The sequence below is a fragment of the Neomonachus schauinslandi genome, chromosome 2, assembly GCF_002201575.2.
Source record: "Neomonachus schauinslandi chromosome 2, ASM220157v2, whole genome shotgun sequence".
Lineage (NCBI taxonomy): Eukaryota > Metazoa > Chordata > Mammalia > Carnivora > Phocidae > Neomonachus > Neomonachus schauinslandi.
In genome coordinates, this window is record NC_058404.1 from 140,784,522 (window position 1) to 140,810,796 (window position 26,275).

General features: G+C 42.2%; 1 protein-coding gene across 1 annotated transcript in view; it reads right to left on the reverse strand.

Moving 5' to 3' along the window:
- Positions 1 to 26,275, reverse strand: part of FRAS1 (Fraser extracellular matrix complex subunit 1) — a 408,429-nt gene that overhangs the window by 66,288 nt on the left and 315,866 nt on the right. The window contains exons 38-47 of the mRNA XM_044912923.1: positions 24,272 to 24,519; positions 18,036 to 18,184; positions 17,694 to 17,856; positions 15,336 to 15,471; positions 11,233 to 11,423; positions 10,098 to 10,251; positions 8,637 to 8,900; positions 6,634 to 6,822; positions 5,134 to 5,253; positions 4,679 to 4,858 (exon numbers count right to left, since the gene is read on the reverse strand). Of these exons, the coding sequence (XP_044768858.1) occupies positions 4,679 to 4,858; positions 5,134 to 5,253; positions 6,634 to 6,822; positions 8,637 to 8,900; positions 10,098 to 10,251; positions 11,233 to 11,423; positions 15,336 to 15,471; positions 17,694 to 17,856; positions 18,036 to 18,184; positions 24,272 to 24,519 (1,794 nt within the window). The remainder of the gene's footprint in view (positions 1 to 4,678; positions 4,859 to 5,133; positions 5,254 to 6,633; positions 6,823 to 8,636; positions 8,901 to 10,097; positions 10,252 to 11,232; positions 11,424 to 15,335; positions 15,472 to 17,693; positions 17,857 to 18,035; positions 18,185 to 24,271; positions 24,520 to 26,275) is intronic.

A 26,275-nucleotide genomic window follows, 5' to 3' on the forward strand; every position in this document is an offset into this window, starting at 1 on the left:
CCAAATACATGAGTTCCTACATAGGGGAGGCCACTGCCCCCATTCATACGCTGAAGTCCTAACCCTCAGTACCTCACAGTGTGACCTTATTTGGAAATAGGATCATTGCATATGTAAGTAGTTAAGATGAGGTCATTAGAGTGGGCCCTAATCCATTCTGATTAAAGTCCTTATAAAAGGGGAGAGTTTGTCTGAGACATATACAGACAGGGAGCACGCCATGTGAACACGAAGATGGCCATCTCTGTAAAGCCAAGGAGAGAGGGCTGGGACAGATTCTCCCTTACAGCCCTCAGAGGGGATCTCAACTCTGCTGACACCATGATCTCCGACTTCCAGCCCCAGATCTGTGAGACAATACATTTCCTCTGTTACGTTGCTCAGTCTGTGGTACTTTGTTACGGCAGTCCTAGCACACTCAGATCTCTCTGCTCGCGGGGAGAATCCGAAGTAAAGCAATGGGTGCATCTTATTTTGGTTGATGTCACCATCCTGAGAGAGGCAGAGAGAAAGAGGAAACCAAGGAACACCTTTGCTAAAGCATCCTCTCCGGGAAGTCCTTCCTGACTCACTCCCATGCCTCCCTCAGGCGGACCTCACTGTGCGGTGGCTCCCACTGTCCTGTCATGTTGCTGTCACAGCTACAGAGACACATTTGCACATGTTTGTTTGCATGTCTCCCACTTCCAGAACAAATGCTCTCCTGCAGCAGTTACTCAGTGAATGTTTGGTGAAGGTGAGAACCGGTGTTGTGCTGGAGATTGCTATCCTCCTCCCCGACTTTAAAAAACACAACTTCTGTTAGCTAAGCGACTGGATGCCCAGTTGGGGGCTACCACTCCCAGTCACCTCACAGCTTTGTCTGACTACCCTCTTGCCAGGGGATGTGATCAAAATGGATGTGTTCTTCCAGTAATACTCCTAACACAGGAATGGACGTGGGCTCCCCTGGCCTTTGTCCCTTACCGCTGGCTGGGGAATGACAACAATTACAATAGTCACCTTGGACCAGAGATGGGAGCCTCATATTGAGGCACTTTAGGCCATCCAGGCCACCTGCCTCTGGATTTTTCTGTGAGAGAAAATGAACTTCTTTTTTAAGGCACTGCAGTTTGGGCCTCTCTGTTTCAGAGGCTTAGCTTCTATCCTAATAATATAACTCCTTACTCTGATTTCACAAGAAAAAGAGGGTCTTCAGGGTCCCTGACATGGGGGTGTGGCCCCTCAACCTTGAAAAGGGCACATGCGGGGTCCAGACTCTCGTGCTACCCTCCCTCGAGGCAGCAGGCTTGGTCTGTCTTCTGCACAGTTTGCATAGGCATATGGCTCCCTATATCTCCTCAAGGGAACAAAATAGGATCTTCACACCCTTCCTGTCTATCTAAAAAGAACAATCACGATCCACTGACCAAGACAGACAGTAGGAGAATGAGTCCACTTCAGAGTTAACCAGCGAGAGGATATCTGCAAGCGCTGGTGGAAACTGATAATTCCAAGTGGCATGAGGCCCCAAATAGCTCAGTGCCTGCACCACAAGACACGGGCCTGGAAGTCTGCTTGTTCTTCTTGGAAAGCGCAGGCCAGCCCACCCCAGCTCCTGGTAGATCCATCCATCCAGGCGAAGGGGTGAGGTGCGGGGACTTTTGACATGAAAGATGGCAATGTGTATCTCCTCTGAAGGGACACCTTTCACATCTAAAAAGAATCAAGTTCACGAAAATATTCTCACTTAGGGCAGACAGGAAAGGTGAGAATTCTGGCACAATGCTACAGAAAGGACATAAAATGGGGTTAGAGGTGTAGGAAGGACAGGAAGCCCTGCTCCATTAGCAATGGGAAGGGGCCCCAAGAGTAAAGGGGAGGGGACTGGATCCTCGGATCTGGGCCACCAAGAGTTACTAGAAACAAGTGGCCTCAGAAAAACTGGTGGGCGCATGAGTCAGGCAGGTTAGGAAGTCAGGCCTGGTGGGAAAGGGCAGGTGAAGGGCAGTGTCCCAGGGAAGGGGAGTCCTCCCTCTATTTTTGGAGGGTGCTTTCCCAAGATAAGGGAAAAATGTGATCACCGACGAGTCTCTCTCCCTAAGCAGCACTGACTTGGTCTTGGCACCAAGAATTTAAGCCCAGTGAAGGCTGAAACTGTAAAAACACAAAAGGAGTAATTGAAGTAGCCTCACACTGAACTTTTAACAGAGCCCCCTGGTCAAAGAAGAGCGAGGGCTGGAAATGACCAGCAGTGATGCAACTGACAGTGCCTTGCTTGAGGCTCAGTGCTTTTAAAGCTCTGTCTCGTGTGGATGCAGTTGCCCAACACCACAGCTAAGAGTTTGCCCTTTCATCTTCGGAGAGATACAATCCGCAACCTGACAGAATTTTGGCAGAAGCAATTAGCTCATGAATTAGTTATCAAATATCTCAGGCAGCCAACGTCTTAGGAGTGCTGATCTGCATTCTTCCCCAAGGAACTTCAGGACAAAAGGGTAGGCCATCTGCTCCATTTACATTAGGGATTTTAGCCAATCTCTCCATCTTTCCCCACACCCTGGCACCAAACCCTCACAACACTTCCCCCTCCGCCATCACCCTCGCCATCACCGTGGTCTGCCTTCCTCACCTTCTCTGCCAGACTACCCTCCACCTTTCGAAGCTCACCTCCCCACAGATCTCCCTCTCATTCACCCTGCTCATTCACTGGTCTTGCTGCCTCTGGAATGGAATGTGCCAGGCTCATCCCACCTCAGGATGGTAAACTCCCGGATCCCTCTGTCTGGAACGCCCTTTCCACATAACGGTCAGCATGACTGCCTCCCTCACTCTCCTCAGACGTCTTGTCAAATGTCATCTTATAGCAGGGAGTCCTTCCCTTACCCCCTTGCTCCCTGTACCCTGGAATGCTCTTATTTCTCCCCTAAAATACTCATAACCATTGATATATGATATATCTGCTTGCTTGTTTGCTTGTGGTCTGACTCCCTATATTAGAGAGCGAGTAGAATCCCGGTAAGTACGTCCCCTGTTTTGTTATTCCCCTGGTTGAATGAATGATCCGTAACTTGGAATCCAAAGGAAGAAAGTGATGATCTAAATCTGCAAACCATCACCGCCTCTACGATGTATGAAACAAAGACAACTCTACCTTTAGATTGCTATTCAGCAAGTGCCTCACATCCATTCAGCTGCCACGTTCTACAGGTTCTCCCCCTGAAATCCCTCCCTCCCTCCCACTCTTCCACCAACTGTTGTTGATTGAATACAGTTTACTGGGTGCCAGGCATGATCTTTTACATGGTTCTCATCTTCCTATTCCCACTACCACCCCTCTAGAGGAAGCCTCACTACCTACTATTGGGCCAAATGTGAGACTTCTGACCCACTGTCCCTGCCTCTTCTCTCCTTTTTCGGTCCATCTGTTAGACACTAGATGAATGTCACTTTCCTTCCATGCTCAAAATTCTGCAGTGACTCTCTATCGCCTATTGAATTACATAAGGCTTACTTATCCCAGCTTTGAAGACCCTGCATAAAATCTCAGGCTACCCATGAGCCCCATCTACTCCTATTTTCAGAATATATGCTTTAGCTAAACTAGCCCACTCATTATTTTTTGAATGTGCCCACATGCTATTCCCATCTCTGAAAATAATACCATTTCTCTCTGTTCAAACTCTACCTTCTAAAGGCACTTTTTTTTTTTTAAGATTTTATTTGTCAGAGAGAGAGAGAGAGAGTAAGTGAGTGAGAGCACAAGCAGGGCAGGCAGAGGGAGAAGCAGGCTCCCCACTGAGCAGGGAGCCCAATGCGGGTTTCGATCCCAGGACCCTGGGATCATAACCTGAGCCGAAGGCAGATGTTTAATAGACTGAGCCACCCAGGCGCCCTCTAAGGGCACTTTTAAATGCCATCTCTGTGGGCGCCTGGGTGGCTCAGTTGGTTAAGCGACTGCCTTCGGCTCAGGTCATGATCCTGGAGTCCCGGGATCAAGTCCCATGTCGGGCTCCCTGCTCAGCAGGGAGTCTGCTTCTCTCTCTGACCCTCCCCCCTCTCATGCTCTCTCTCTATCTCATTCTCTCTCTCAAATAAATAAATAAAATCTTTAAAAAAAAAAATGCCATCTCTGTGCACCTTCCTACCCAATGCAGCCTCTCCCATTTTTGAACTTCTATGACACCAGGTTGATATAGTTCTTAAAATACCTGCCATATTCTTCCCTTATGTATGGTTATATGCAAAGGTTCCTTATCTCATCCAATAAAGCACATTGGAAGGTGAGGATGGGATTTCCTTTATCTTTTGTTGCCCCCTCAGCAGCAGCTCAACTAGAATCTTGCCCAATACACATGCTCACTTGCTATTTCCCAAATTACATTTTTAAACACAGTGCATCATACTGTGCCAGGTTCTCAGACTTTAGAAGAACGGGGTGCAGTGTTTGCCCTAAAGGAATTGACAATCTGGTTATGGAGACAAGACTGCTCACATAAAATTGCAATTGTTCAACTTTCAGCAAGGAATTATTAAGCATCTACTGTGTGCCAAATATGATGCAAGGTAGTATATAATGGTTAAAATTAGTAATGTAAAAATAAATACTAACCAAGGCAGATTCTAGGTGTGAGTGGCTTACCCCAACACTTACTAAATCCCAACTTTGGTTTGATGAAGCAAGAAATGACAGGCTTACCTGGTGATGTGGCATGTTCTAGGTGGCCCAGCTCAGGCTGTCTAGTGATGATATAGATCAATTCTGTAGGCTTACTCTCCTGGTCAGTGGCAGAGAGCTGCAGAGTGGTGATTTTCTCCACTGAGTTCTCATCCAAGACCAGCCCTTTGTTGGTGGTGATGACTGGTGGGGAATTGTCTTCTGAAAATATCAGAAACAGTGATTTGAAAGGGGATCCTTTCAACCTCCTTTCTTCAATTCTGGGCCTGGTGCCCAGGAGTAAAATCAGAATAATCCTTAGGCCTGTCCCTCAGAGAGTGCCCCAAGGAGCCAGAGTTTCACACAACAGAGGGCATAGGATTCCAGATTCCCATGTAGCTCGGTAAAGGAAAGAATCCAGCCTCAAGGCAAGCACGGTGTACACTATATAACCTCAGACCTGCTGGAATATTTTTAGAAGCCCAAAGTCCCCTTACCCAAAACACTGATAGAAAATGACTGGCCAATCAGCGTGTTGCCTTCTCCATCGACCACATCGAATTTAAAAGCAAAGCTCCCGCCAGATTCTCCTTTCCCGTGTCTGTATTCTACTTGGCCTGTAAAAAAGGACAAGATAATCAAGATTTGCTCTTAGTGCTTTCTGCCCTTATTTCTCAAGTGGGAAGTGGGAATCTGATTGGTATTCACACCAATGAATCAATTAACACCTTCCTCACTTTGACATTGCTTTAGCCATTTTAATCTAAAGTTTTCAATTCCTCCCTTCCCCTCCCACTACTGACTTCCTCATAATCAAAAACACTCTCATAATAAAACCATCCCAAGTAGCACTGCCTATGGTTTGTGAAAGACTCGAAGGAAGTCTCATGAGTAACCACATGGGAAATGTGCAGTGACGGCTCCCACATCATTGGCCATATACCCACGTCATGGGGCCAGAGACGTGGAGCTGTGGCCCATATTCTCCCAGAGCTCGTCACTCCCATTTCTCAGTGCGGCTTTAAGTCATTTTTGAAACAGCACTGAGTATAACCAACCAACAAATTAACAGATAAACTCTACATATTAGTCAAAAGGATCCAAAGGGAGAAACGCAAACTCTTCCATTTTCGTTCAGCCACAGTATCACTTCCAGGTACCTCGCAATGTAAATATAACCAAACATCTGGGGAAAGGCACCCGGTCTCATTTTTACAAGAGACACTGAGGCAAGGAATAATTAAGGAATTACCATCCCTTTGTCTATTCCACCCCCTTCAGTAAAGTAGAGAGAGTTCAGGGAGAATTCACCTGCTACCCATGTTGAGTGTTAGTGCATGGACAAGACCCTTATTTCTACTCCTCAGGGCCATATTTCCACCTCTAAATGGAATTGCACATCCTCCCATGACTTTGGATTACTTTTCCCCCCACTATGTAACTCCCCCCCCCTTTTTTTAACCCCTAAAAGAACTATACAGTACGTAGCATTTAACATTTATGTTTTTACATTACATCAGCACTTCCTGGAGGAGGGATGAGCTATGTAATCTCCCCCAGGCAGCTCTGATTTATGCCCTTCCATTTTGCTTAGTTCCTTAACTTGTGCTCTTGGGGGAGCTGAAAAGAGATATAAATTGTTCACCTAAGGCAGGCATAATTTTCACCTTAATCCATCCCAATTCACTTCTTTTTCCTTGTCTCTCTCACACACACTTTTTAGCATCATAGCAAGTCAAAATGATTCTTTTCCTCCATAATAGCCCCACATTTCATCAATGCTATGTCAAAGCATGAACACATTTTAGCCAAGAAGGATAGTTTTTTTAAAAACAAAAAATTGAGGAGACAAGAAAGAATAAATGAAACTATAACTCAGCTCTTATTCAGAACAAAGAGTGCAGTTTACTGCCATAAGCTACCAGGCATTTAACTCCCATTTACTACTGTGGGTGGACTCTGTCGAAGTCTGGGCAGGCACAGGACAGCTAGCTGACCTTGGCTAATGTCAGCCTGAGTGAAACTCCGGATGGGGCCTTTCACAGAGATTTGCTCCAGGTTGCCGTGCTTTGCCATCTGCAGGCGCCCCGCGCCAGGATCTTCCTTCATGATGTACATCACCTGACGGTCATCCGAATCAGTATCTGTCACTCTCAAATGCTGTTCTGTGATGCGTGCTACAGACCCTGGAAGAGAGTGGGAGGGAGGAGGTCATTGCCCATCATTGCCTTTGAATAGGATGTCAAGGGATTTCAGGAGACTAGAGACTAAATGATCACACACTGCCTGGGTTTAAGTGAATACCAGGTGCTTGCCCTTCTCGGTTTCCAGCTGCATAAATTTTAATTTCCCTAAGTGAAACAATCCCAACCTCCCAATTTGTTAATCCTCCCTTGGGTTTAGACCTGAGCCCTTTTCTCTGCTGATCCATTTTCACTCTCCCCGCTCCATGTTCACTCTACTCCTGTGACCTATCAGTTACCCCCTCCCTAGATCAATGTAATAATTCCTAGATCTTTGGTGAAGTCTTCTTGGACCTAACTTATTTACTGTCTTGAGGTTCACTAAATCATAAGCAACAGCTTTACCTAAACTTATAAACATACCTTGTTGCCATCTCAAACCAAAGAGTTAAAATCAATGTTTACAGGATTATAAAACAGGGGGCTCTGAGTGCTAGGCCCTGTAAGGCTCTGCAGGTTGTTGGGGATGGAGGCGAGACACTAGCAATTGGCAAACACCTCTTTTCGGGGCCTTGCCCCTTGCTTTCCTGTCCAGCTCATATTAAGAACAGTAAATTCTGGTAAAGTAGATGCTAGTCATTCATGTGTAATACATCCTAGTGTTTGGCTGGGCCCTGTGTGTTCTTCCTGGGTAATGCCAACAATGCAAGGCCTAACTATTCTTTCCCCAGGCCATTCTCAGCAAGCAGCCCAGAGGGATGGAGGTGATAATCTTCCTCTGGGACAAAGACCAGGCTTGCTTATTGTTACTATAACAGGGGGAGTTCCCCCAGGCTCAGTGTTCCTCCTCTGTAATGCATCTCATTGCGTGTGAAGGCATCTGTCTGGGCCTTCTGCATAACCCCCACCAGACTTGGAGTGCAAAGGGAAATGATACAAACTTGCTGATGGCAATGCTGCCCCTTGTGCTGTGAGGAACAAAGCATTTGGTCTCTGACCCAGGAGTCTCATGTCTTCTATCAGCACCCATGAAACACTAAGAGGCTAACTTTCTGCTTATAAATAGGGGAAAGTTAAATCTCAGATCTAATAATGGGGACTTTTGGGAATCTCCAAATTTTCAAATACCAGTATGCCATATAGTTTTCACTACAAGATACATGTGAAACTAAGAGTAGATAAACAAAGAGGACTCCAGTGGGATGCAGATGTTCTGGGGGGAAAAGGCCCACTCCCTAATTAAGTAACTCCCTACTGCAAACCGACTTCAAGACTGACACACGTCACAGGTCCTTCAGGTGCTGCTTACATACAGGCAAACTTGCGAATGTTACACCCTAGGATTACCATATCTAGTGAATCTCAATTATTTTTATAAGCTCTTTTAGTGCATAATGGCTTCTGAATTGTCCCCCCGCCCACTTTTTTTGTTTTTTTAAATAAACACCTGGAAAATTCTGTTGGATTTCTTTTGCTGTTGTTGTTTCCTGCGGAGTTGGCTGGGCAATGGCCATGTTCTAAGAAACCCATCCCTATGAGTAGCTGGATAAATTAAGGTTTTGAGGACCCTGGAAGTACGACAAACTCTTCTCAATCTCTTCCCAAAATCACAGACAGGCATCTGGTCCAAAGAATTTAAGAGATTTACATTAGTCACTCACAACCCTTAGTATCCTTAAAAGAATAGCTCTCCCCACCTCCGGTCTCTGAGTTCTGAACGCCTACTTCAATACCGTCCCAACAGAGCTAACATGTGCACTGACAAAGAAGAAATAAGGACAGAGGACCACAGACACTCTCTTCCATTCCTGTGGTACCTGCTGAGAGCTGGAGGCCTCGGTTTACAGCCAAGTTGGGGGTGCCACTTGTAGGCAGCTCTATGTATATCTCCAACCTCCCCGTGTCCATGTGCAGGCCATCCGTGAGGGAGAACTGGAACTCATCCACTGCTACCCCGGGTCCACCAGGCATGTACCCGACCAGCCCGGCCAGGACATCCTGGTAGGTGAAGGAGGAGCCTTGAGTTAAAACCCTCCCATTCTCCAGAGGCTCAGAAGCAGTTTGCCTCCAGAGCAGATGGCCTAAGGAAGAAAGTAAAGAAAAACAAAGAAACAATATAGAATATATATGGCACCAAAATATTGCCTGATTTTGTCAACTAGCATGAGCCTGGGTAAAATGTTCAGCACTTCAGAGGCTCTTGGTGACACACACACATAAATGACCAACAACTCAGAATTTTCTATGGAACCACAGGGTACTGCCCTGGGCCTCACCTACAAATAAAGAAGATAAAATCCAACTTTTCCTGTTCAAAAATCTCTTAAGGAGACACAGTGAATGTGATAATACAGTGGCTTAGAAATCAAATCTCCCTCCATGAATTTGAACTCACTGCATTATCTAAACCTTATTTTCCCCTCTGCAAAGTGAAAATAGCACTCTTCTGCTGCCTTCCTTCTAGGGCATCTGGGATGGGAGAAGGGATTGTGTTTTAAATTCCTTATAAATTCAGAAAGACACTAGACATCTTTGGATTGAGGCAAATTTTTCTGTTTTCAAGGGTCGTGTGTATCATGATGGGACAGTTAAAATGTTTCATTAAAGAAAGTGAAAGTGAAGGAAGATAAAATGCAATGACCAACAGACTCTTCTATTAACCTTCTATCAACACAACTTCATCTTTAAAAGACCAAGGGTGTTATGATACACTAAGATACCATCTGGGAGATGAAAGTTCCAGAGCTTTGGCTAATACCAGAGGGATGGCGCTTAGAAAAGAAGTAGGTAAAAGATTCCCATGGTGGTTTTTACCTCTGGTTTAATCAGGAAAAGTGCTTTCTTTGCAAAAGGATCAAGTTCATAAAGACATCTAGCACACTTCTAACCTGAAGTGAACAGCTTTGCAATTAATAACAAGGCTGCCGCACTGTTCCTTGTATGAGATGTGATGGCCCAGGACTATCAAGCAATCCTACTCTGAGAACAGGACTCTAAACCAAATGTTTTGCCTGAGGTTATACAGGAGCACAAGAAAATAGCTGAAATTGAATTTCAGAGACACCAATTACCTAGGATTCAGGCTTTTTAGAGCAACTGGTGCCCACTGTGACCCCAAAGAATATTGGCTAGCTGTGAATCTGATTATACTTTGATGCAAAGAATGGGCTATGCACAGGCAAAGTAGAGGAATAATCAACAGAAACCTATGTGTTTATTTTAAAAACCTATCTGGCACCTCAGTTAAGAAGCTTGCTGCCATAGCAGTTGGGTCCTACCGTGGTCAGGCTTTTTTGTCAATACAAAAACCAGCTCATTATCTGGAGTGTCCAGGTCTTGCAGGCTCAGAGAAGAATTGCTTATTACCACTCCCGAGCTTAGCTGCACACCAAGGGGCCACAAGGTCATCCTGGGAGGTTCATCGTTCTTCCTCTGATTAAAGCATAAAATATCAGGTCTCACACAGATATTGGTTTAAGAAGAAAGAAAATGCACCTTAGCCAAAGTAACATTGTCACACCAACTTTCACTATCGAAATAGTACTAAATGTGTCACCATCTTTAATTCCCAATCAAAATGGTTCATTTGAAAGAAGAGCAAGTCACACAAGCAAAATGTCTCCTTGGAAAGAAACTGACATTTTACAGAAATCTTCAAGATATTTTCCATGGGTACAATGATCATGTTTTTCAGACCAAAAATCTGGACATGGGGTTAGACAAGTACGAGTATATTTTGAGGATAAAAGAGCAAATTGCTTGAAATCAAAAGTGTCTTAGAAAACCCCAAGAGTATCATAGTACTGTAGGAGGGCACCATATTTAAGGGCGTGGGTTTCTAAAGCTGTCTCCCTGATCCCGCGCCAGGCCCCCTCTACCACTTCTGAAGGATGCTGACGGTCTTATCCCAGGGCAGAGGGTATTCCATTCTGAGTTTTATCTTTTATCTCTCTCTCCCTGGGTTGGTAGAGCAAGCTATCTAGTTGCTCAAATGAGAATAAATACAGCATCAAGGAACACGTTTCTTTGATGTTACAATTTAACAAATAGATGCATTAAAAATATAAGAAAAGGCAAGTATGCATCTAGAACTACATACAATAATTTCAGGGAAAAATAGCCATATGTTAGTTTTCAGCTAAATATGAGACTGACAGGGTTTCTCTGTCTGACCCTCACAAACTGTTTTCACACAGAATGAACACATTCTACCCTGACAGATTTCCAAGTCAGACCATCCCCAAATGCCAGCCTTAATTCTACAAGTTTCCTAAGGGTCAGGGTTATATTTTTAAATTGACCTCGAAAACTGAAGATCAAATGCAATCTTCTTTGCTTTTGAGCTCACAGAAAGCTAGCTAATGGTGGGATATTGTTGTCAAAGGCCCACTTTTCCAACTTCAAAGTCTTTACCTCAATGGTGATATTGATGCTGTGGATTTCTGAACGACTGTTTCCATCACTTACATAAAAACTAAAAATGTCATGGGTTGGCTCAATGCTTTCATGAACACTCTGAAAGTAGTAAATGTAGTTTTCCAGGACATCTTGAATAGGGAATGATGCCTCTAGGTCGCTGGCAGTTCCAGGGCCAAAACGATCACCTGTGCCAACATCAAGAGAGAACTTTTATCTTGATCCATCAATTCCTGCTTACTAGGCTGAACTAGAAAACATGACAGCATTATCAACAAAAGATGAAAATACATTAGAGGATAAAATGGAGAATGGAAAGAGCACAGGACTAGAAATGCAAGACTCAGGGTCAAATCCCAATTTTCCTACTATTTCTCATCTACACATGGTTACACCTGTCCGGCTGTTTCCACAGGGAATCACATGAGATAATATGCATGAAAGCACTCAGAATATTATTTTACGTAGCAAGAATAAAAAAAAATCAGTGGTTGTTTTGTTAGAAATCTGTGATAAAGTCAGTCCTTGGACAAGTGACAACAGAAATGCAAAGGTTCTACCTTAAGCTTTGGTCAATTTCAAAACCACCCTGCCTAGCACACCGTGCAAGAGGAATCCTCCTTCTCTATATAAGAAAAGATTAACTATACTTTATCTAAGAGATATCTCAATAAGCGTGTTTTCATTTGACCTCAGTTCCTTAAGGAAACCTCCCAATGGGTCAGAGCTCAGCCCCTGGGATGGTACCCCAGGGCTACTGCGATGCTCTAGGACCATCCACAGCTCAGGTGCCATTCAAGCACTGAGATGCTCAAGTTCCATGCAGAGCTCCAGAGATAGAGCTGGTTCTGGTTAACTCTACTTTTCAACCCAACCCCAACCAAACACTGGAAAAGGCCAAGGGGAAGAGTAAACACTGTCTAAATGATGGATGGCTTGTCTCTTCCTTGGTCTGAGTCTCTCTAATTGATTGATTTTAAGTTGTTACCACATTTTCCTCTAAAGAGAGAAGAAACCCCTGTGTCTCCAAACATCCCCTGGATACATACCAACAAAGAAAAGTGTATACAGAAGGTCTGAAAGCAACAAAGGCTTTCTCTTTGTCTCTTCCATAGCCCTTTGCAAAGATCAGGTCATAAATCAAAAGGCCACTGACTTCCTGAATTGTAGACAGTGTCATTTTTTGGTTAACCTTTCAGACTAGGACTGAAAAAGTGTTACTTAAAATTTCTTTGCAATAAGAACTCAGGGGGCGCCTGGGTGGCTCAGTTGTTAAGCGTCTGCCTTCGGATCAGGTCATGATCCCAGGGTCCTGGGATCGAGCCCCACATCAGGCTCTCTGATCAGTGGGAAGCCTGCTTCTCCCTCTCCCACTCCCCCTGCTTGTGTTCCTTCTCTCACTGTTGTCTCTGTCAAATAAATAAATAAAATCTTAAAAAAAAAAAAAGAACTCAGGACAGTTGTTTTTTCTTCAATGACATGAATTGTCTTAGATTTTACCCATCGGATTTGGTTCCTCTTTTTTTTTTTTTTTAAAGATTTTATTTATTTATTTGAGAGAGAGAGAACACATGAGAGGGGATAGGGTCAGAGGACGAAGCAGACTCCCTGCCGAGCAGGGAGCCCGATGCGGGACTCGATCCAGGGACTCCAGGATCATGACCTGAGCCGAAGGCAGACGCTTAACCGACTGAGCCACCCAGGCGCCCTGATTTGGTTCCTCTTGACACCAGAAGCATGGAGGAGTCTGAGTGACCTGTGACCTGATAATCCCTGATAGCACACACAGTTCAGTGTTTCCAGAAGGAAGTGCTGTAATTTCCCTTTACATTGATCGCTATAAATATGAGAAATGTGGCTTCTTTATTTGGGTCAGAAAGAGCCAAATAAACTAAATGATGCCTAAAAATACACTCACATAGAGAAATGACTTATTTTCTGTCATTGGGAAACAAGCCATTCAACAAGTATATCTGTCATTGAAGCTTTAAGCACCAATCTCTCCCAGTTTTAAAATTGCACCTTCTATTTTTTCACATAAATCATTCTCATTAATGTGCTTCCTTGCCTTTTTAAGCAGAATATACTATGTGCAAATTAAATAGTTCTTGATGCATGCAGGCTATGTTATGAACATCTATTACTGCGTTGTGCTGGAACACGGTGATGCACGCCCTCGAGGTAATCAAGGTGGGTCTGTTCTGTTCGTGCTAGTACTAAATGAACGTAGAGTCCATGCTGTTAGATTTTAGACCTCACAATATCGTATTCTGTTTCTTCCCGGCTTGCTGGGAAGAAGTTAAAGCTGCTTCTTGTAATATTTTTAAAAAGGCATTATGCTGATCTGCTGGATTCTGAATCTAGATAGCTAGTTTCATATAACAAAACAGGCTCAGTGCTGAACACCCATGGAGCAAGGGCTGAAGTCCTTAAATTATCTTGGGATAATTATTTGCCACCCCCTGCCACCAGCCCCCTGAACGTCTTTTCCTTACTTCCAGGTTCATACTGACATAGAGCAGTGATTCTCCAAATGTGGTCCCTGGGCCAGCAACGGTGGCATTGCCTATAAGCTGGGGCTGGGGGGGAAGCAAATGCCCGGGCCTCCCCAGCCTCTGCATAGGGTAACTCTGGGGTTGCTGCTCAGGAAACTGTGTTTTCATGAGCCCTCCAGTTGAGTCTTATGCACACTAAAGTTTGAGAATCACTGTTTCGAGAGCAGGAGCTTGCCAGAAATTTGACTTCTAGACCACTGAAATACTCCTCTGCAGGCATTCCAGGTTAACGTCAAACCACGTTAGGAAGGCTTAGTAAGAAACCACCTGGAGAGAAGAGAAGTAGAGGTGGGGGACAACTACGCTTTCATGACTCCCCACCTTTGCCCATGCTCTTCCCTCTGGCCACAGTGAGACTCCCACTAACCCTTCAAGTTGTAACACAAATGTCACCTTCCTCGGCCTTTCCTGCCTTCTCAGGCAGAATTCATTGTTTTGCCCCATGGACTTTCTCAGCGTTTGCCCCTTTCCCTGTCCCAGCATTTTAAATTGATTGCCATTTATCATCCTTCCTCTCTGTCTCCCATTCAAGGCAGGGGCTGTGTCTCACTCATCTTTACATCCTTTGTCTCTGGCACAAACATTTGTTGAGATAAATCTAATTCACAATAAACAAATCTGAGTGCACACCATGAAAGGCAAGATGGGGGAAAGGACCCGTGGTTTTCTGGAGGAAAACATGGCCACGGCTACATGGATTTCTGGTAACTAGGTCCAAATCCCAGGCACCATGCTGGTCACAGACAGCTTCAGCCAAGGGCCTCTCCGTGGGAACTGCTAGCTGCACGCCAGTTAGAGCCAAGCGCGGCACTCAGGGATCTCACTGCAGAGGCAGCATCACGCTAACCTGCCAGGAGCTGTCTCAACTGCCAGTTACCACGGTCTCAGGGGGCCTGTGGACACGACACACCTTCTCGCCTCTCCTTCCCTGTGATAACCAGCAGGGGCAGTGGGGGGTCCAGGGCAGATGGTGGAGGGGGAGGGATGCTGAGGAGAGGGTCACAGGCAGACCAGCATGCATTTCAATTCATGTCATATCCTTAGAAGGAGCTGAGCCATCAGCTGTGGTTCAGCTAAACTGCAGCTGCCTCACAACGGAAGGACAGGCATTTTTATTTCCTTGACACTCAGTTCTGAGTGCCATCCAGAAGCCCTTCCTTTCCCTGTTGCTGGCATTCCCGATCCCCTCCCCTGCTCTGTTTCTTCTCATAGCACTGATGTGCCTCCGAACATCTTACACAGTCTTCTCCTTTGTTAGGCTTCCTGTCTCCGCCCACCAGGATCTAAGGCAACGTGAAAGTAGGGGTTTCTATTTGTTTTGTTTACTGATACATCCCTAGTGTTTAAAAAAGTGCCTGGCACACAGAAAACACTCAGTGGATTTTGGAGTGACTGAAACCTTCCTTCCTCCCCTTTCTTTGAATTGGATCCATTCCTCTTTAGCACCCCCCCCATGTCCAGGTTTAATTGGAGGCAGGTGCCTCCCCCTCGCCCTCCCTTCTTGCCAGGTCAGGAACAATTCTACAGCCCAGCGACTGCTGGTACCTGTTCCCGTGTTCTCGATGCAGCCATATTTGGGCAGAGCACTTAGCTTAATGATGGCATCTCTCTGGAGGTTGTCCTGATCATCAGCAGCAAAGAAATGGTGAAAGGAGAGCGGAGCTCTCCCTCCCTCGTCAACCTACAAAAGAAAAGACTGTACAGTCCTTGGGCGGTTGCACAGAACTACAGTAAAAAGAACGGAATTGAGAAGTGCTGCCCGAGGTCACCTTCCAGCACCAATTCCACTTCTTTGAGGAGGCAGATGCTCTACAGACAAGATGAAGAATGCGCATGCTGCGGGAGCCAGGCGATCTTTCAGCGCCTCTCAAAGCTACATTCAGATACCTCAACTTCTGTGTCTCCCTTCAAAGTTGTGCTTCCTTCAGTGATGGATCTGGTTATAAAGCAGCTCTGGCCCATTCTAATCACCCACCTCAGCACAGCTGCGTGGCAGGAGGGCCACCTTTCTTCCCGACCAACGTTCCAAAGCCTGCAGCCTGAGGATGATCCATCCAGTCCTCCCTGGGATACTGCAAGAGTGGCTGTCCTGTAGGTGCTCCCACCCAGAATGAAAGTCCCACTCACCCCCTCACGGTATATGTTGATAGGTGTGCAGGAAGGGCTCCCTCCCCACACCTGAAAGTTAGTGCTTATCTTAAGGTTAAGGAGAAAAATAAATCCGTCTAAGTAAAAGCACTTGCCGGAGCTAACTTTTTCCTGCTTTTTACGCTAACTCTGCAAACTGATCCTGGTGTTTTTTCCTAGCCTGCTGGACATGACCGAGCCATTTCACTCTGAACAATGCTTGGCCAAATACAGGAAGATCTGCAAGGTACAAAGTGGAAGGTCATCCTGACTCTGGGGATGGAGAAGGTCCAAATGGGTTCCCCAAGGTATGGAATATCAAAACCATTTGGAAACCACTCAGTTTTATGGATTTTTAGTTGCTTGACAAAACCAGAAAAACTCCTGAGTTTTTGGCATTGTGGTATGTACACAGAGCAGGACAAGGAGACTGAATTAACTTTTATGGAATCCCTACCATGTGTTGCTATGTACTGGGGGCCTTTAAATGGTATTTTGTTAATTATCAGAGCAATCCTTTAGGTAACAGGAATAGTTATATTTTAAAGATGAGGAAATTGAGGCTAAGAAAGATTATATCATTGGTCCAGGGTCACTCAGCGACTAAGTAACAGAACCAGCACTTGAACTCAGGTCTGGGTAACCTCATGATTAGGACATAATCATATACCCCCCACCCTCTCCACCCCAAGGAACTGTAAATAACATTTACAGTGATAAGTATTGGATTAAGAAGTGACTTGGCTGGGGGGGTGGGAGGGATGGGGTGGCTGGGTGATAGACATTGGGGAGGGTATGTGCTATGGTGAGTGCTGTGAATTGTGTAAGACTGTTGAATCACAGACCTGTACCTCTGAAACAAATAATACATTATATGTTAAAAAAAAAAGAAAAAGATAGTAGGAAGGGAAAAATGAAGGGGGGTAAATCAGAGGGGGAGACGATCCATGAGAGACTATGGACTCCGAGAAACAAACTGAGGATTCTAGAGGAGAGGGAGTGTGGGGGGATGGGTTAGCCTGGTGATGGGTATTAAAGAGGGCACGTACTGAATGGAGCACTGGGTGTTATACGCAAACAATGAATCATGGAACACTGCATCAAAAACTAATGATGTAATGTATGGTGATTAACATAATAAAATTAAAGAAAGAAAGAAAGAAAGAACCAACTGATAGTTACCAGAGGGGAGCTGGGTGGGGGATGGGTGAAATTGGTGATGGGGATTAAGGAGTACACTTGGGATGAGCACAGGGTGATGTATGGAAGTGTTAAATTACTATATTGTACACCTGAAATGAATATAACACTATATGTTAACTGGAATTAAAATAAAAAGTTAAAAAAATAAAACAAACCATACCAAAAAAAAAAAAAAGTGACTGGGGGACATTGTCCATATCCCCATATTTTAGTTCTTGGAAACATTAGATTTTTAACTCCTAAAAGATATATTCCATTTATAAATTTTACTCCCACTACTATACACATCTAGCATGGTATACAAAATACTATCCACATCTAGCGTTTATGTCTAGCATATAAATATATTTTTTGATTAAATAATGTAAATATAATTATTTGATCTTCTGCATATATTTTTTTCATACTTTTTGAAAAACTCATGATTGAAAACCATGCATATCTTGACACTATTGCCTAGATACTTTGGAGGAAGAACTTGGAAGCTGATTCAGGTAGAAATCCTGTATTTACATCAGAACAGATTCCAGCTCTCCACAGCACTCGCTGTTCATTGATCTGAGAATTGTTTACCGTGATAAGGTCAGCAAAAGCAATGACTGGAGGTGGATTCTCAACAGGAGTGATCATGATGGTAAACATCTGATTGTCTAGATGGTTGTGGTCCGTATCGGAGACAGAGAAATGGAAGCCATCAGTAACCAGATTACCATCAGTCTCATACACAGCTGAGTACCTAGAGAGGTGAGGACAAGAATCAAATGAATGAGCTACATGACAAGCCAGGTAAGATGGCTGCATCTCTGTTTAAAAAGGGGGCAATATAATCTTTCGAGGGAGTTACTGGTTAGTTGCTTAAATATTTTAATACAATTTTTAAAAACTCTGTCAAGTAATAACAAAGTGGTTATATACCTAATTTTCTGGTTGTTGATGTCTTCCATTGTGAAATTGGAAACCTCTGAGAGCTCTTCCACCTCAGGTCCTGACACTCTTAAGAGAGCACCATACGTGGGCAGAGAACTTAACTGAATCCAGATCTCTGAGTCGGGGGAAGAATCATCCTAATCGGGCAAATATGAGGCAAGATATGAACACACATTTGTAGGAATAAATACCTCCAGTAGTTAAAGATCATGGGTGCTTACTTCCCTGCCAGTTGAAAAAGTCTCTTTCCCTTTGTGATAAAGCAACACCATCTCAAAGTGCATGAAAATTCCATCATTATCACCCACCTAATACCTCTTTGATAATGTCTTCTTTCCAGAGTAGCTCAAGATAATAGTGAGGAAATGCACTTTAGGTATGGGGCATAAAACAAAGAGATGCCCTATTGTTACTATAAGAGCCACACAGGGTTGCATTTTTACTACATGCATCTAGTGAAGAACAAAACATGGTCAGAGATATAAGTCATCTTCCTATAAACACGGTTGTAGGCTTCTTTCAGAGTTTCAGAGGATGGTTTGCTTTTCAGAAACAGGTAAAATTCCATTATAACATATAATACAATGATAAAGAAAACTCTGTGAAACAGAAAGAAGGGAAGTTATTTAGTTTAGCCAGTGGCTCATTCTAAGTAATATTTGACATGGTAAAAATTTTAGTTTAACAGAAGAATTTAGGAAATCTTACGGATTTCATTCCATCAGGATGGAACCTACAGATGCTTTACCCACAGGATGACCAATCTTAAAGACAATTTTACTTTCCTTCTGCATTGCTTATTAAGAAATAAAACTGGCTTTCTGTGTTTCTATGGGGACAATAGTTGTATGTCTTAATGAACAATTTCCTCTTTCTTTAAGGATATTGTGGAAATATCTAGGAGGCTGGCAACATCTTCTTGGAGAGTTTCCCTGAGTCATTCATCTTTTAGAGCAGTTGGCTGTGAACATGGGGGCACTTTTTACTTTACCACAGCAACAATGAAAATAAATATTGCATGGCCAAGTGTACTTTGAAATGCAAATTTCCATGGGTATGTTGTATAGCTGGTTGAAGTATGGATCAGGAATGTGCTCAGGATACCTGGTGATCTGGGGCAGAGGATTTTAGTCAGTTCTTGCTTCTACCCCTAAGGGCCTTTTTAAATAGACAGGTCGGAGCCTCAATGCAAGGTCACAGAATTTTCCATATCTCCTTACATCACCTGACACTAGTAAGGAAGGAAACCCAAATTCATCAAAGTTGCAAAACTTCAGAAAATTTCCCCTAAATTTGTACTTTAAAAGTTTCTCGGGGCGCCTGGGTGGCTCAGTTGGTTAAGCGACTGCCTTCGGCTCAGGTCATGATCCTGGAGTCCCTGGATCGAGTCCCGCATCAGGCTCCCTGCTCGGCAGGGAGTCTGCTTCTCCCTCTGACCCTCCCCCCTCTCATGTGCTCTCTCTCATTCTCTCTCTCTCAAATAAATAAATAAAATCTTTAAAAAAAAAAAGTTTCTCTATTTTTCCACATGGGTTATCAAATACAATATGCAGACTTCCAACAGACTACTTTCTAATATTACTGTGAGTACCCTCTGAGAGAGAATTTGTAAAAGACAGCTAAGAGTTCTAAGGTATTATCTTCTAGGATGGTGATAAACTATAAGGACAGAGCTCCTGGCTCTTGCTTAGAATTAACAGCTTCAAAATTCCACATTGGCAAATTTGGCAAAGAAATGCTTCTTTCATGTCAGGCACATTTATTTTAATGTTTCAAATCTCAAATGACTGCTGGGTTTGAAAAAGTGTGAAATAAGCTAGCTTTTTTTCTTCTGAGAATGCTATCATAATTTCAGAAAATAATTATTTTTATAATTAATGAAAATTACTACTTTGGCATATCTAAGATATTATGGATGCAAAAAATCTCCTAAGAATGTAGACTTTGTTTTTATGTAATTTTCCTACCTTCTTACCCCTTTTGTATTAGCTCATTTTTCATTTTGTTTTTATTACTTATACATCTATTGACCACCATTCAACACAAGGACTAGAACACTGATAATTAACAGTTATGTATGTGTTCCTCCTTTACCCTGTCCTTGGGCCTCCCATCACCCTGGGTCTTATTTCTCATACCCCTGAATTTCTTGATATTATTTGATATATTACTACAAAGTATTTTTAGTTGTTTTTTAAAAAAACTTATGAAAAGAGAATTAGACTTTCTCTTGTGGGACTTACTTCCCTTTTTACTCAATAGTGGACTGCTAAGATCCATCAATATCATTGTATGCAGCAACAGTTCATCTCTAGAGAAAGTATATCACAAGTTATATTATCCTGTTGATGGGCATTTGTCTTGTTTCAATATTTTTGCTATTACAAATACTATTGCTATGAATTTTCTTGGGCATATCGTTTGGTGTACATATGAAAATTTCTCTTAGAGAGGAATCTAGGAGTGGAATGGTTAGGGTATAGGACCACTCATCCTCACAAGACAATGCCAAATTCTTTCCCAAAGTGGTTTGTTCCAGTTGACTCTTCCATCAGCAAAGAACTGATGATCTCCCTTCTGCAGATCCACTTCCTCTCCAACTTTTGGTATTTTCAGACTTTTAAATTTCTGCCAATTGAATTGGTATCATATGGTATGTAGTCTTTTTTGCTTTCCTTGATGCCTAAAAAAGTGATTATCTCTTTTTATATTTATTGGCCCTATGGGTTTCTCCTCTGAAATTCCTATTAATGTTCCTTGTTCATTCTTCTACTGGGTTACCTTTTTCTTCTTGATCTGCAGAAATTTTTTATATTTTCTTTGTTATTTTTGGTTATATGTATTGCAAATATCTGTTTCCAATTTGTAACTTGTCTGTTTTCTGTATTTCTGGTGGGTTTTGGGGAATATAAATTTAATTTTAATATAGTCAAGTTTATTAATCTTTTCTTTATAGTTAGGACTTTTTGTTTTTAGTTTAAAAAATCTTCCCTTTCCCAATATCTAAAAATACTCACCTATATCCTACAAAGAATTGTAAAATTTCAGTGCTTGATTTGCCCAAAGTTAATCTCTGTGTACAGTGTGTACAAGTTCTTTTATCCATATGAATAATCACTTTGTGGAGGTCTATATTTTAAATAGTTCCTACTGTTTCCACTGATCTGGCTTACTGTATCTGTTTTATATTACAGTCCCATGTGTCGGTCTGTTTCTGGACTCTAGTATATTCCTGTGCTACACTGCTTTAAATAGTGCAGGTTTATAATAAATTCTGATATTTGATAGGGCAAGCCCCTGCCCTCCTATCATTCTTTTTCAGATTTTTGGCCCTTCATTCTTTATTGTAGAATCAGCTTATCAAGATCCATAAAAAGTGCACAGGGCTTTTGACTGGAACTCAACTGAATGGAAAGATCAGTCTGCAGGAGAATTGATATCTTTTTGCTACTAAATCTACCTATTCATGCATATGGCACGTCTCATCATTTATTGGGTGTTTTTAAAAAATGTTTGTCAATTAAGTGTTATAACTTTCCCCACAGAAGTACTGTCTAGTTTTTGTTAGATTTAGTCCAACAGACAAGATTTTTATAATGCTATTATAAGGGGTGTCATCTTTTTAGTTACATTTACTGGCTATTTTTTGCTTATGTCTAGCAATCCTATTGCTTTGTTGATCTTCTATCTGACCCCTTGGTAAATTCTCTCTTTATTTCTAATACTTTGTCAAGAGATTCTTTTGGATTTTCTTTAGTTGGGCATTGTATCAATTTTCCCTAGAAATTACACATTTTTTGTTACATTTATTCCTAGATATGTGTTATGTGATGTTATTAGAGATGTTATCATATTTTGAACTATTGTATTTTTGGCTGGTGCATAGAAATGCTGTTAGCTTTTTAAGATTAATCTTCTATCTTCCTCCCCACACATTGCAGAAGAGAAAACTGAGTCCTAGAGAGTTAAGTACGCTGCCAAGGGTTACTACGCCTGTAAGTGGTTAGCCTGCTTTAAAACTCATCCATTCTAACTACAAAACATCCCTCCACTACTTGTTTACCTGCAGTACATAGCAAACTGTATAGGAAACTACCATTAAGAAACAAATCACGGGGCGCCTGGGTGGCTCAGTTGGTTAAGCGACTGCCTTTGGCTCAGGTCATGATCCTGGAGTCCCGGGATCGAGTCCCACATCAGGCTCCCTGCTCAGCGGGGGGTCTGCTTCTCGCTCTGACCCTCTTCCCTCTCGTGCTCTCTGTCTCTCATTCTCTCTCTCAAATAAATAAAAAATCTTTAAAAAAAAAAAAAAAAAGAAACAAATCACACAGGATCCCATTTTTGCCTCTTGTCTCTCTTGACACCATGCCACCCTCTTGCAGTTAATGACACTCTAATTAAAAACAGGCTCGCCTGCTCCTATCCTTTTACATTCTGTTCCATTTATGACCAGCATTTCAGATGGCTTTTTGAACCTGTCTGGATGTTCACTGCAAGCTCATTAACTATGCATATCTGGAAAGATTTTCCCCATGACACTAAGTTCAACATTCTTCTATAACCCTCAGAGAAAGTTAGTATATAACTTAGCTAAGGCTTTAAAATATGCTATGCCTTCAGCAGGCTAGAATAGTCCTTTTGGAGTCTTTCTGCTCTAGTGGGTAAATTCACATTCAATCAATTTCTGAAAATACATGTTCAGTTGCCAATGGGCTCGTGTTTTGATATGCAGCTTATAATATGCAGTTAATGGGCAGGAACTGCTCATGGGGAGCTATTTTGGCCTGTCAAACATTTTTCAAGCCTTGGTGATCTATTGATTAAATCTGTATTCATACATTTTTATGAATTCATGAGTTTCATAAGATTCAAGAGACCATAACCTATGGTAAAAATCACCTGTCAATTAGAAAAAAAAAAAACAAAATCGAAGCTGTTCTGAAACTATACTAGAACCATGAGAAGAATCAGGGTGGAATGCAGTTTCCCATAATTTAAGAAAAGACAATTTGAGGGGAAAATCTGTGCTAAAGCAATTGAAGCAATTGTTCCCAGGCTAATGCTTTATCTTACATGCTACTATCCAGGACTAGATTTTATAGCCAGACTCTTTAGTCCAGAAAAGGATTACTTAAAACTATATAGTATTGAAAGAAAAGAAAAAGATAGATAGATAGATAGATAGATAGATAGATAGATAGATAGACAGATAGATAGAGGCCAGATCATTGGTTGGAATTTTAACATTGGTAAGGAAAAATTCAATACTAAGAACGATTACCATTCAGAGAACCATCCATATTTTCAAGGTATTTGTCAAAACTATTATGTTTACATAGAGAATTCGTGTATGTTTACAACACACATAACTGAAAAATAAAATTAACTATCCTCATTATCCTCAGCTCCAGAGGTAGAATCAAAGAAAGGAGAGGAGTATAATTAACCAGGGTCACTTTGCAAGTTAGGGTCCTAAATACACGGCTTCTGTTGGGGCACGGGATGGAGGGTGAGTCAGTAATCTTGCCTAGGAATCCTGGCAGAGAGGCACTGCCAAAGGAATGTGCCAGCATTCTGTTTAGAGCTGGCCCTGAGACCAAAGCTGGTGAAAGTGGGCTTCCTCTCAGCGGGCCATGAAATATAATTACGTATTAGTCATGAATCAGGTACTTCTTCTAAAATGCTCTTTCCTGAAAATTTCCATTTGAAATATTATGGATGGAGCTTAAAAAATGGGGACTCAGGGCGCCTGGGTGGCTCAGTCGTTGAGCGTCTGCCTTCAGCTCAGGTCATGATCCCGGGGTCCTGGGATCGAGCCCCGCATTGGGCTCCCTGCTCAGCGGGAAGCCTGCTTCTCCCTCTCCCTCTGCTTGTGTTCCTGCTCTCGCTGTCTCTCTCTCTGTCAAATAAATAAATAAAATCTTTAAAAAAAAAAAAAATGGGGACTCAGGCTTTTCCGGCATGGGCACTGCTCCCTGTTGACCATCACCCATCGCTACACAGTCTCATTTTGTTTCTGTTCACGTTCTGTTGATTCACTTGTCTGCTCATGAGACACCAGGGGCCACCAGAATAAACAATGGAGTAGAGCTATTGGGGAGTTGAGAAGAAACTTCCTTATATGGCCACATACCTGCTGCCCTGAATATTCAGCCATGGCATTGCTTTCTAGTCAAGCCCAGGGAGAGGGCACAGTGAACAAGAAGACACAGGTAAGAACTTACAACATAAGCAAGGTGTGACCTGGTGATCACGGCTGTGCTTTTCCTAGCAACGGTAATGCTCCGCGAGGCACCAGCAGCCAGCTGAGGCCCCTGGGCCTCCGACAGGGACACCGCCACTTTCACTTCCACAGTCGTCGTGGACGTGCCATCTGTGACTGAGATCTCCATGCTGTCTTCCCGGGCAGGGGAGCCATCGTGTAGATAATGCAGAACATTTTTCTCAATATCTTCATATGTGAAAGTGTCACCTTTCGAGAATAAAACAAATTGCAAAACCAATCACTTCTGGGAATAACGCTTTTCATGTATATAACACCTTTGTTCTCAGGATTTCGAAGTACATATAGGATCATAAACTCTGGGAGTTGTAAGTTAATTAGTCCAACCACCCACCCAACATAGGATTCCCTTTATGCCATTCTTGAAAAGGGGTTATATAGCCTGTCCTTCAACACGTCTCAAGGTGGGAGGCTCACTGTTTTACAAGGCAGCTAATTCCACTGGAGATAGCTCTAATTTTGTTTATGTTCTTAATCATAGTGAGCTCAAATCTGCTTCTGTAAGGTCCAGTCATCATTCTTAGTTCTAGAGAATAAAGGCCAAGCCTCTATTCTTTAGGATAACCTAGTCTTGGATCTAATCTTGACACTGAAATTTTTAGGAAAAAGTTAAGAAAATAAATCATGCTTGATGAATCTGTAGAGGTCTTTGTTTTAGGTGAAAATATAAGGCTTTTCTAAATGAAAAAATATCTAAAAATTTAAAAACATACTTGAAGTTAGAAATCCAAACTTTGCAGGTCTAGAGTACTAATTTGTGATAGATTTCATAGGTGTGTGAAAGAAGTCTCAAGGTCATATAACTTTGGGAAAAATAGGTTTAAACAAAATTTAAAACTAAAACTTTTTTGAACTGCAGGATTTATTAATTTTAGAATCTTCAATGTAGAAATATTAAAGCATTCCAAAATTGTTTGGTCATGGAACCCCCCCTTTTTAAAAAAATTTTATTTTTATTATGTTAATCACCATACATTACATCATTAGTTTTTGATGTAGTGTTCCATGGTCATGGAACCCTTTTTATAAGAAATGCCTCTTAGTGTCATGGGCCCCAAGGATTCCAGAGAGTACAATTGAAGAATTGGTCTTCTTGGATGTTCTACTCAACTCTATTTCCTGACAGATTATTGGCTCTAATAATTGGTGTTATGAATGAGACTAAAGAATTTATTCATTTTCTGTCTTTGTCTTCTAAGCCTTCTCTTTTGACACTGTGTTATTGTGATTTACTGGTGCTAGTGGTATTGTGCTTCAAAAAAAGTCATAAAACTAATGTTTTATAAACATCTTTAGATGGTATATATTAGTTACACAAATATAGGTTAAATAGAATGTTAAGGAAACTGGGTTCTGACTGGTAATGCTCCTTAAATAGTTCCCTTAGGATGCTAGAAATTTATTCTGATGATATTTCTTGTGTTTGGTAAATTTTTTAAAATCTGCCTTTGTGACTCCCAAATGCCTATTGGTTGTTATTCAAATTCTATCTAACTTCAAGGTCAAAGACTTGCCCCCCTCTCTCTGCAGGGATATTCAAAAGAATGCACTATTACATGCCTATTAAGAATTATATAAAGGTTTTGAGAAAGTACACATTGTTGAAATAAGCATATAGCATCCCAAAGTGACTACTTTGAAAGAGATAATATTCACTTTGATATATACGGGCTAACAAACAATTAGATTTAGCTGTATTCCCTGCACTTTTCTATACTTTCTAAACAATCAACATGTATTATTTTTCTATAATTGGAGAAAGTACAAGAAATATTATTTTGGAAAGCTGGTCACATGACCTACCACAGTGTTACATCACAAAGAGACTACTTAAAAAAATGTGTTTCATTTTTTATGGATGAAGATACATGCAGTTTATGCTATCAGATTTTCAGTGCTAAAAATACTGTGAAGATTAACACAGAAAACTAAGGAAGACAAATTC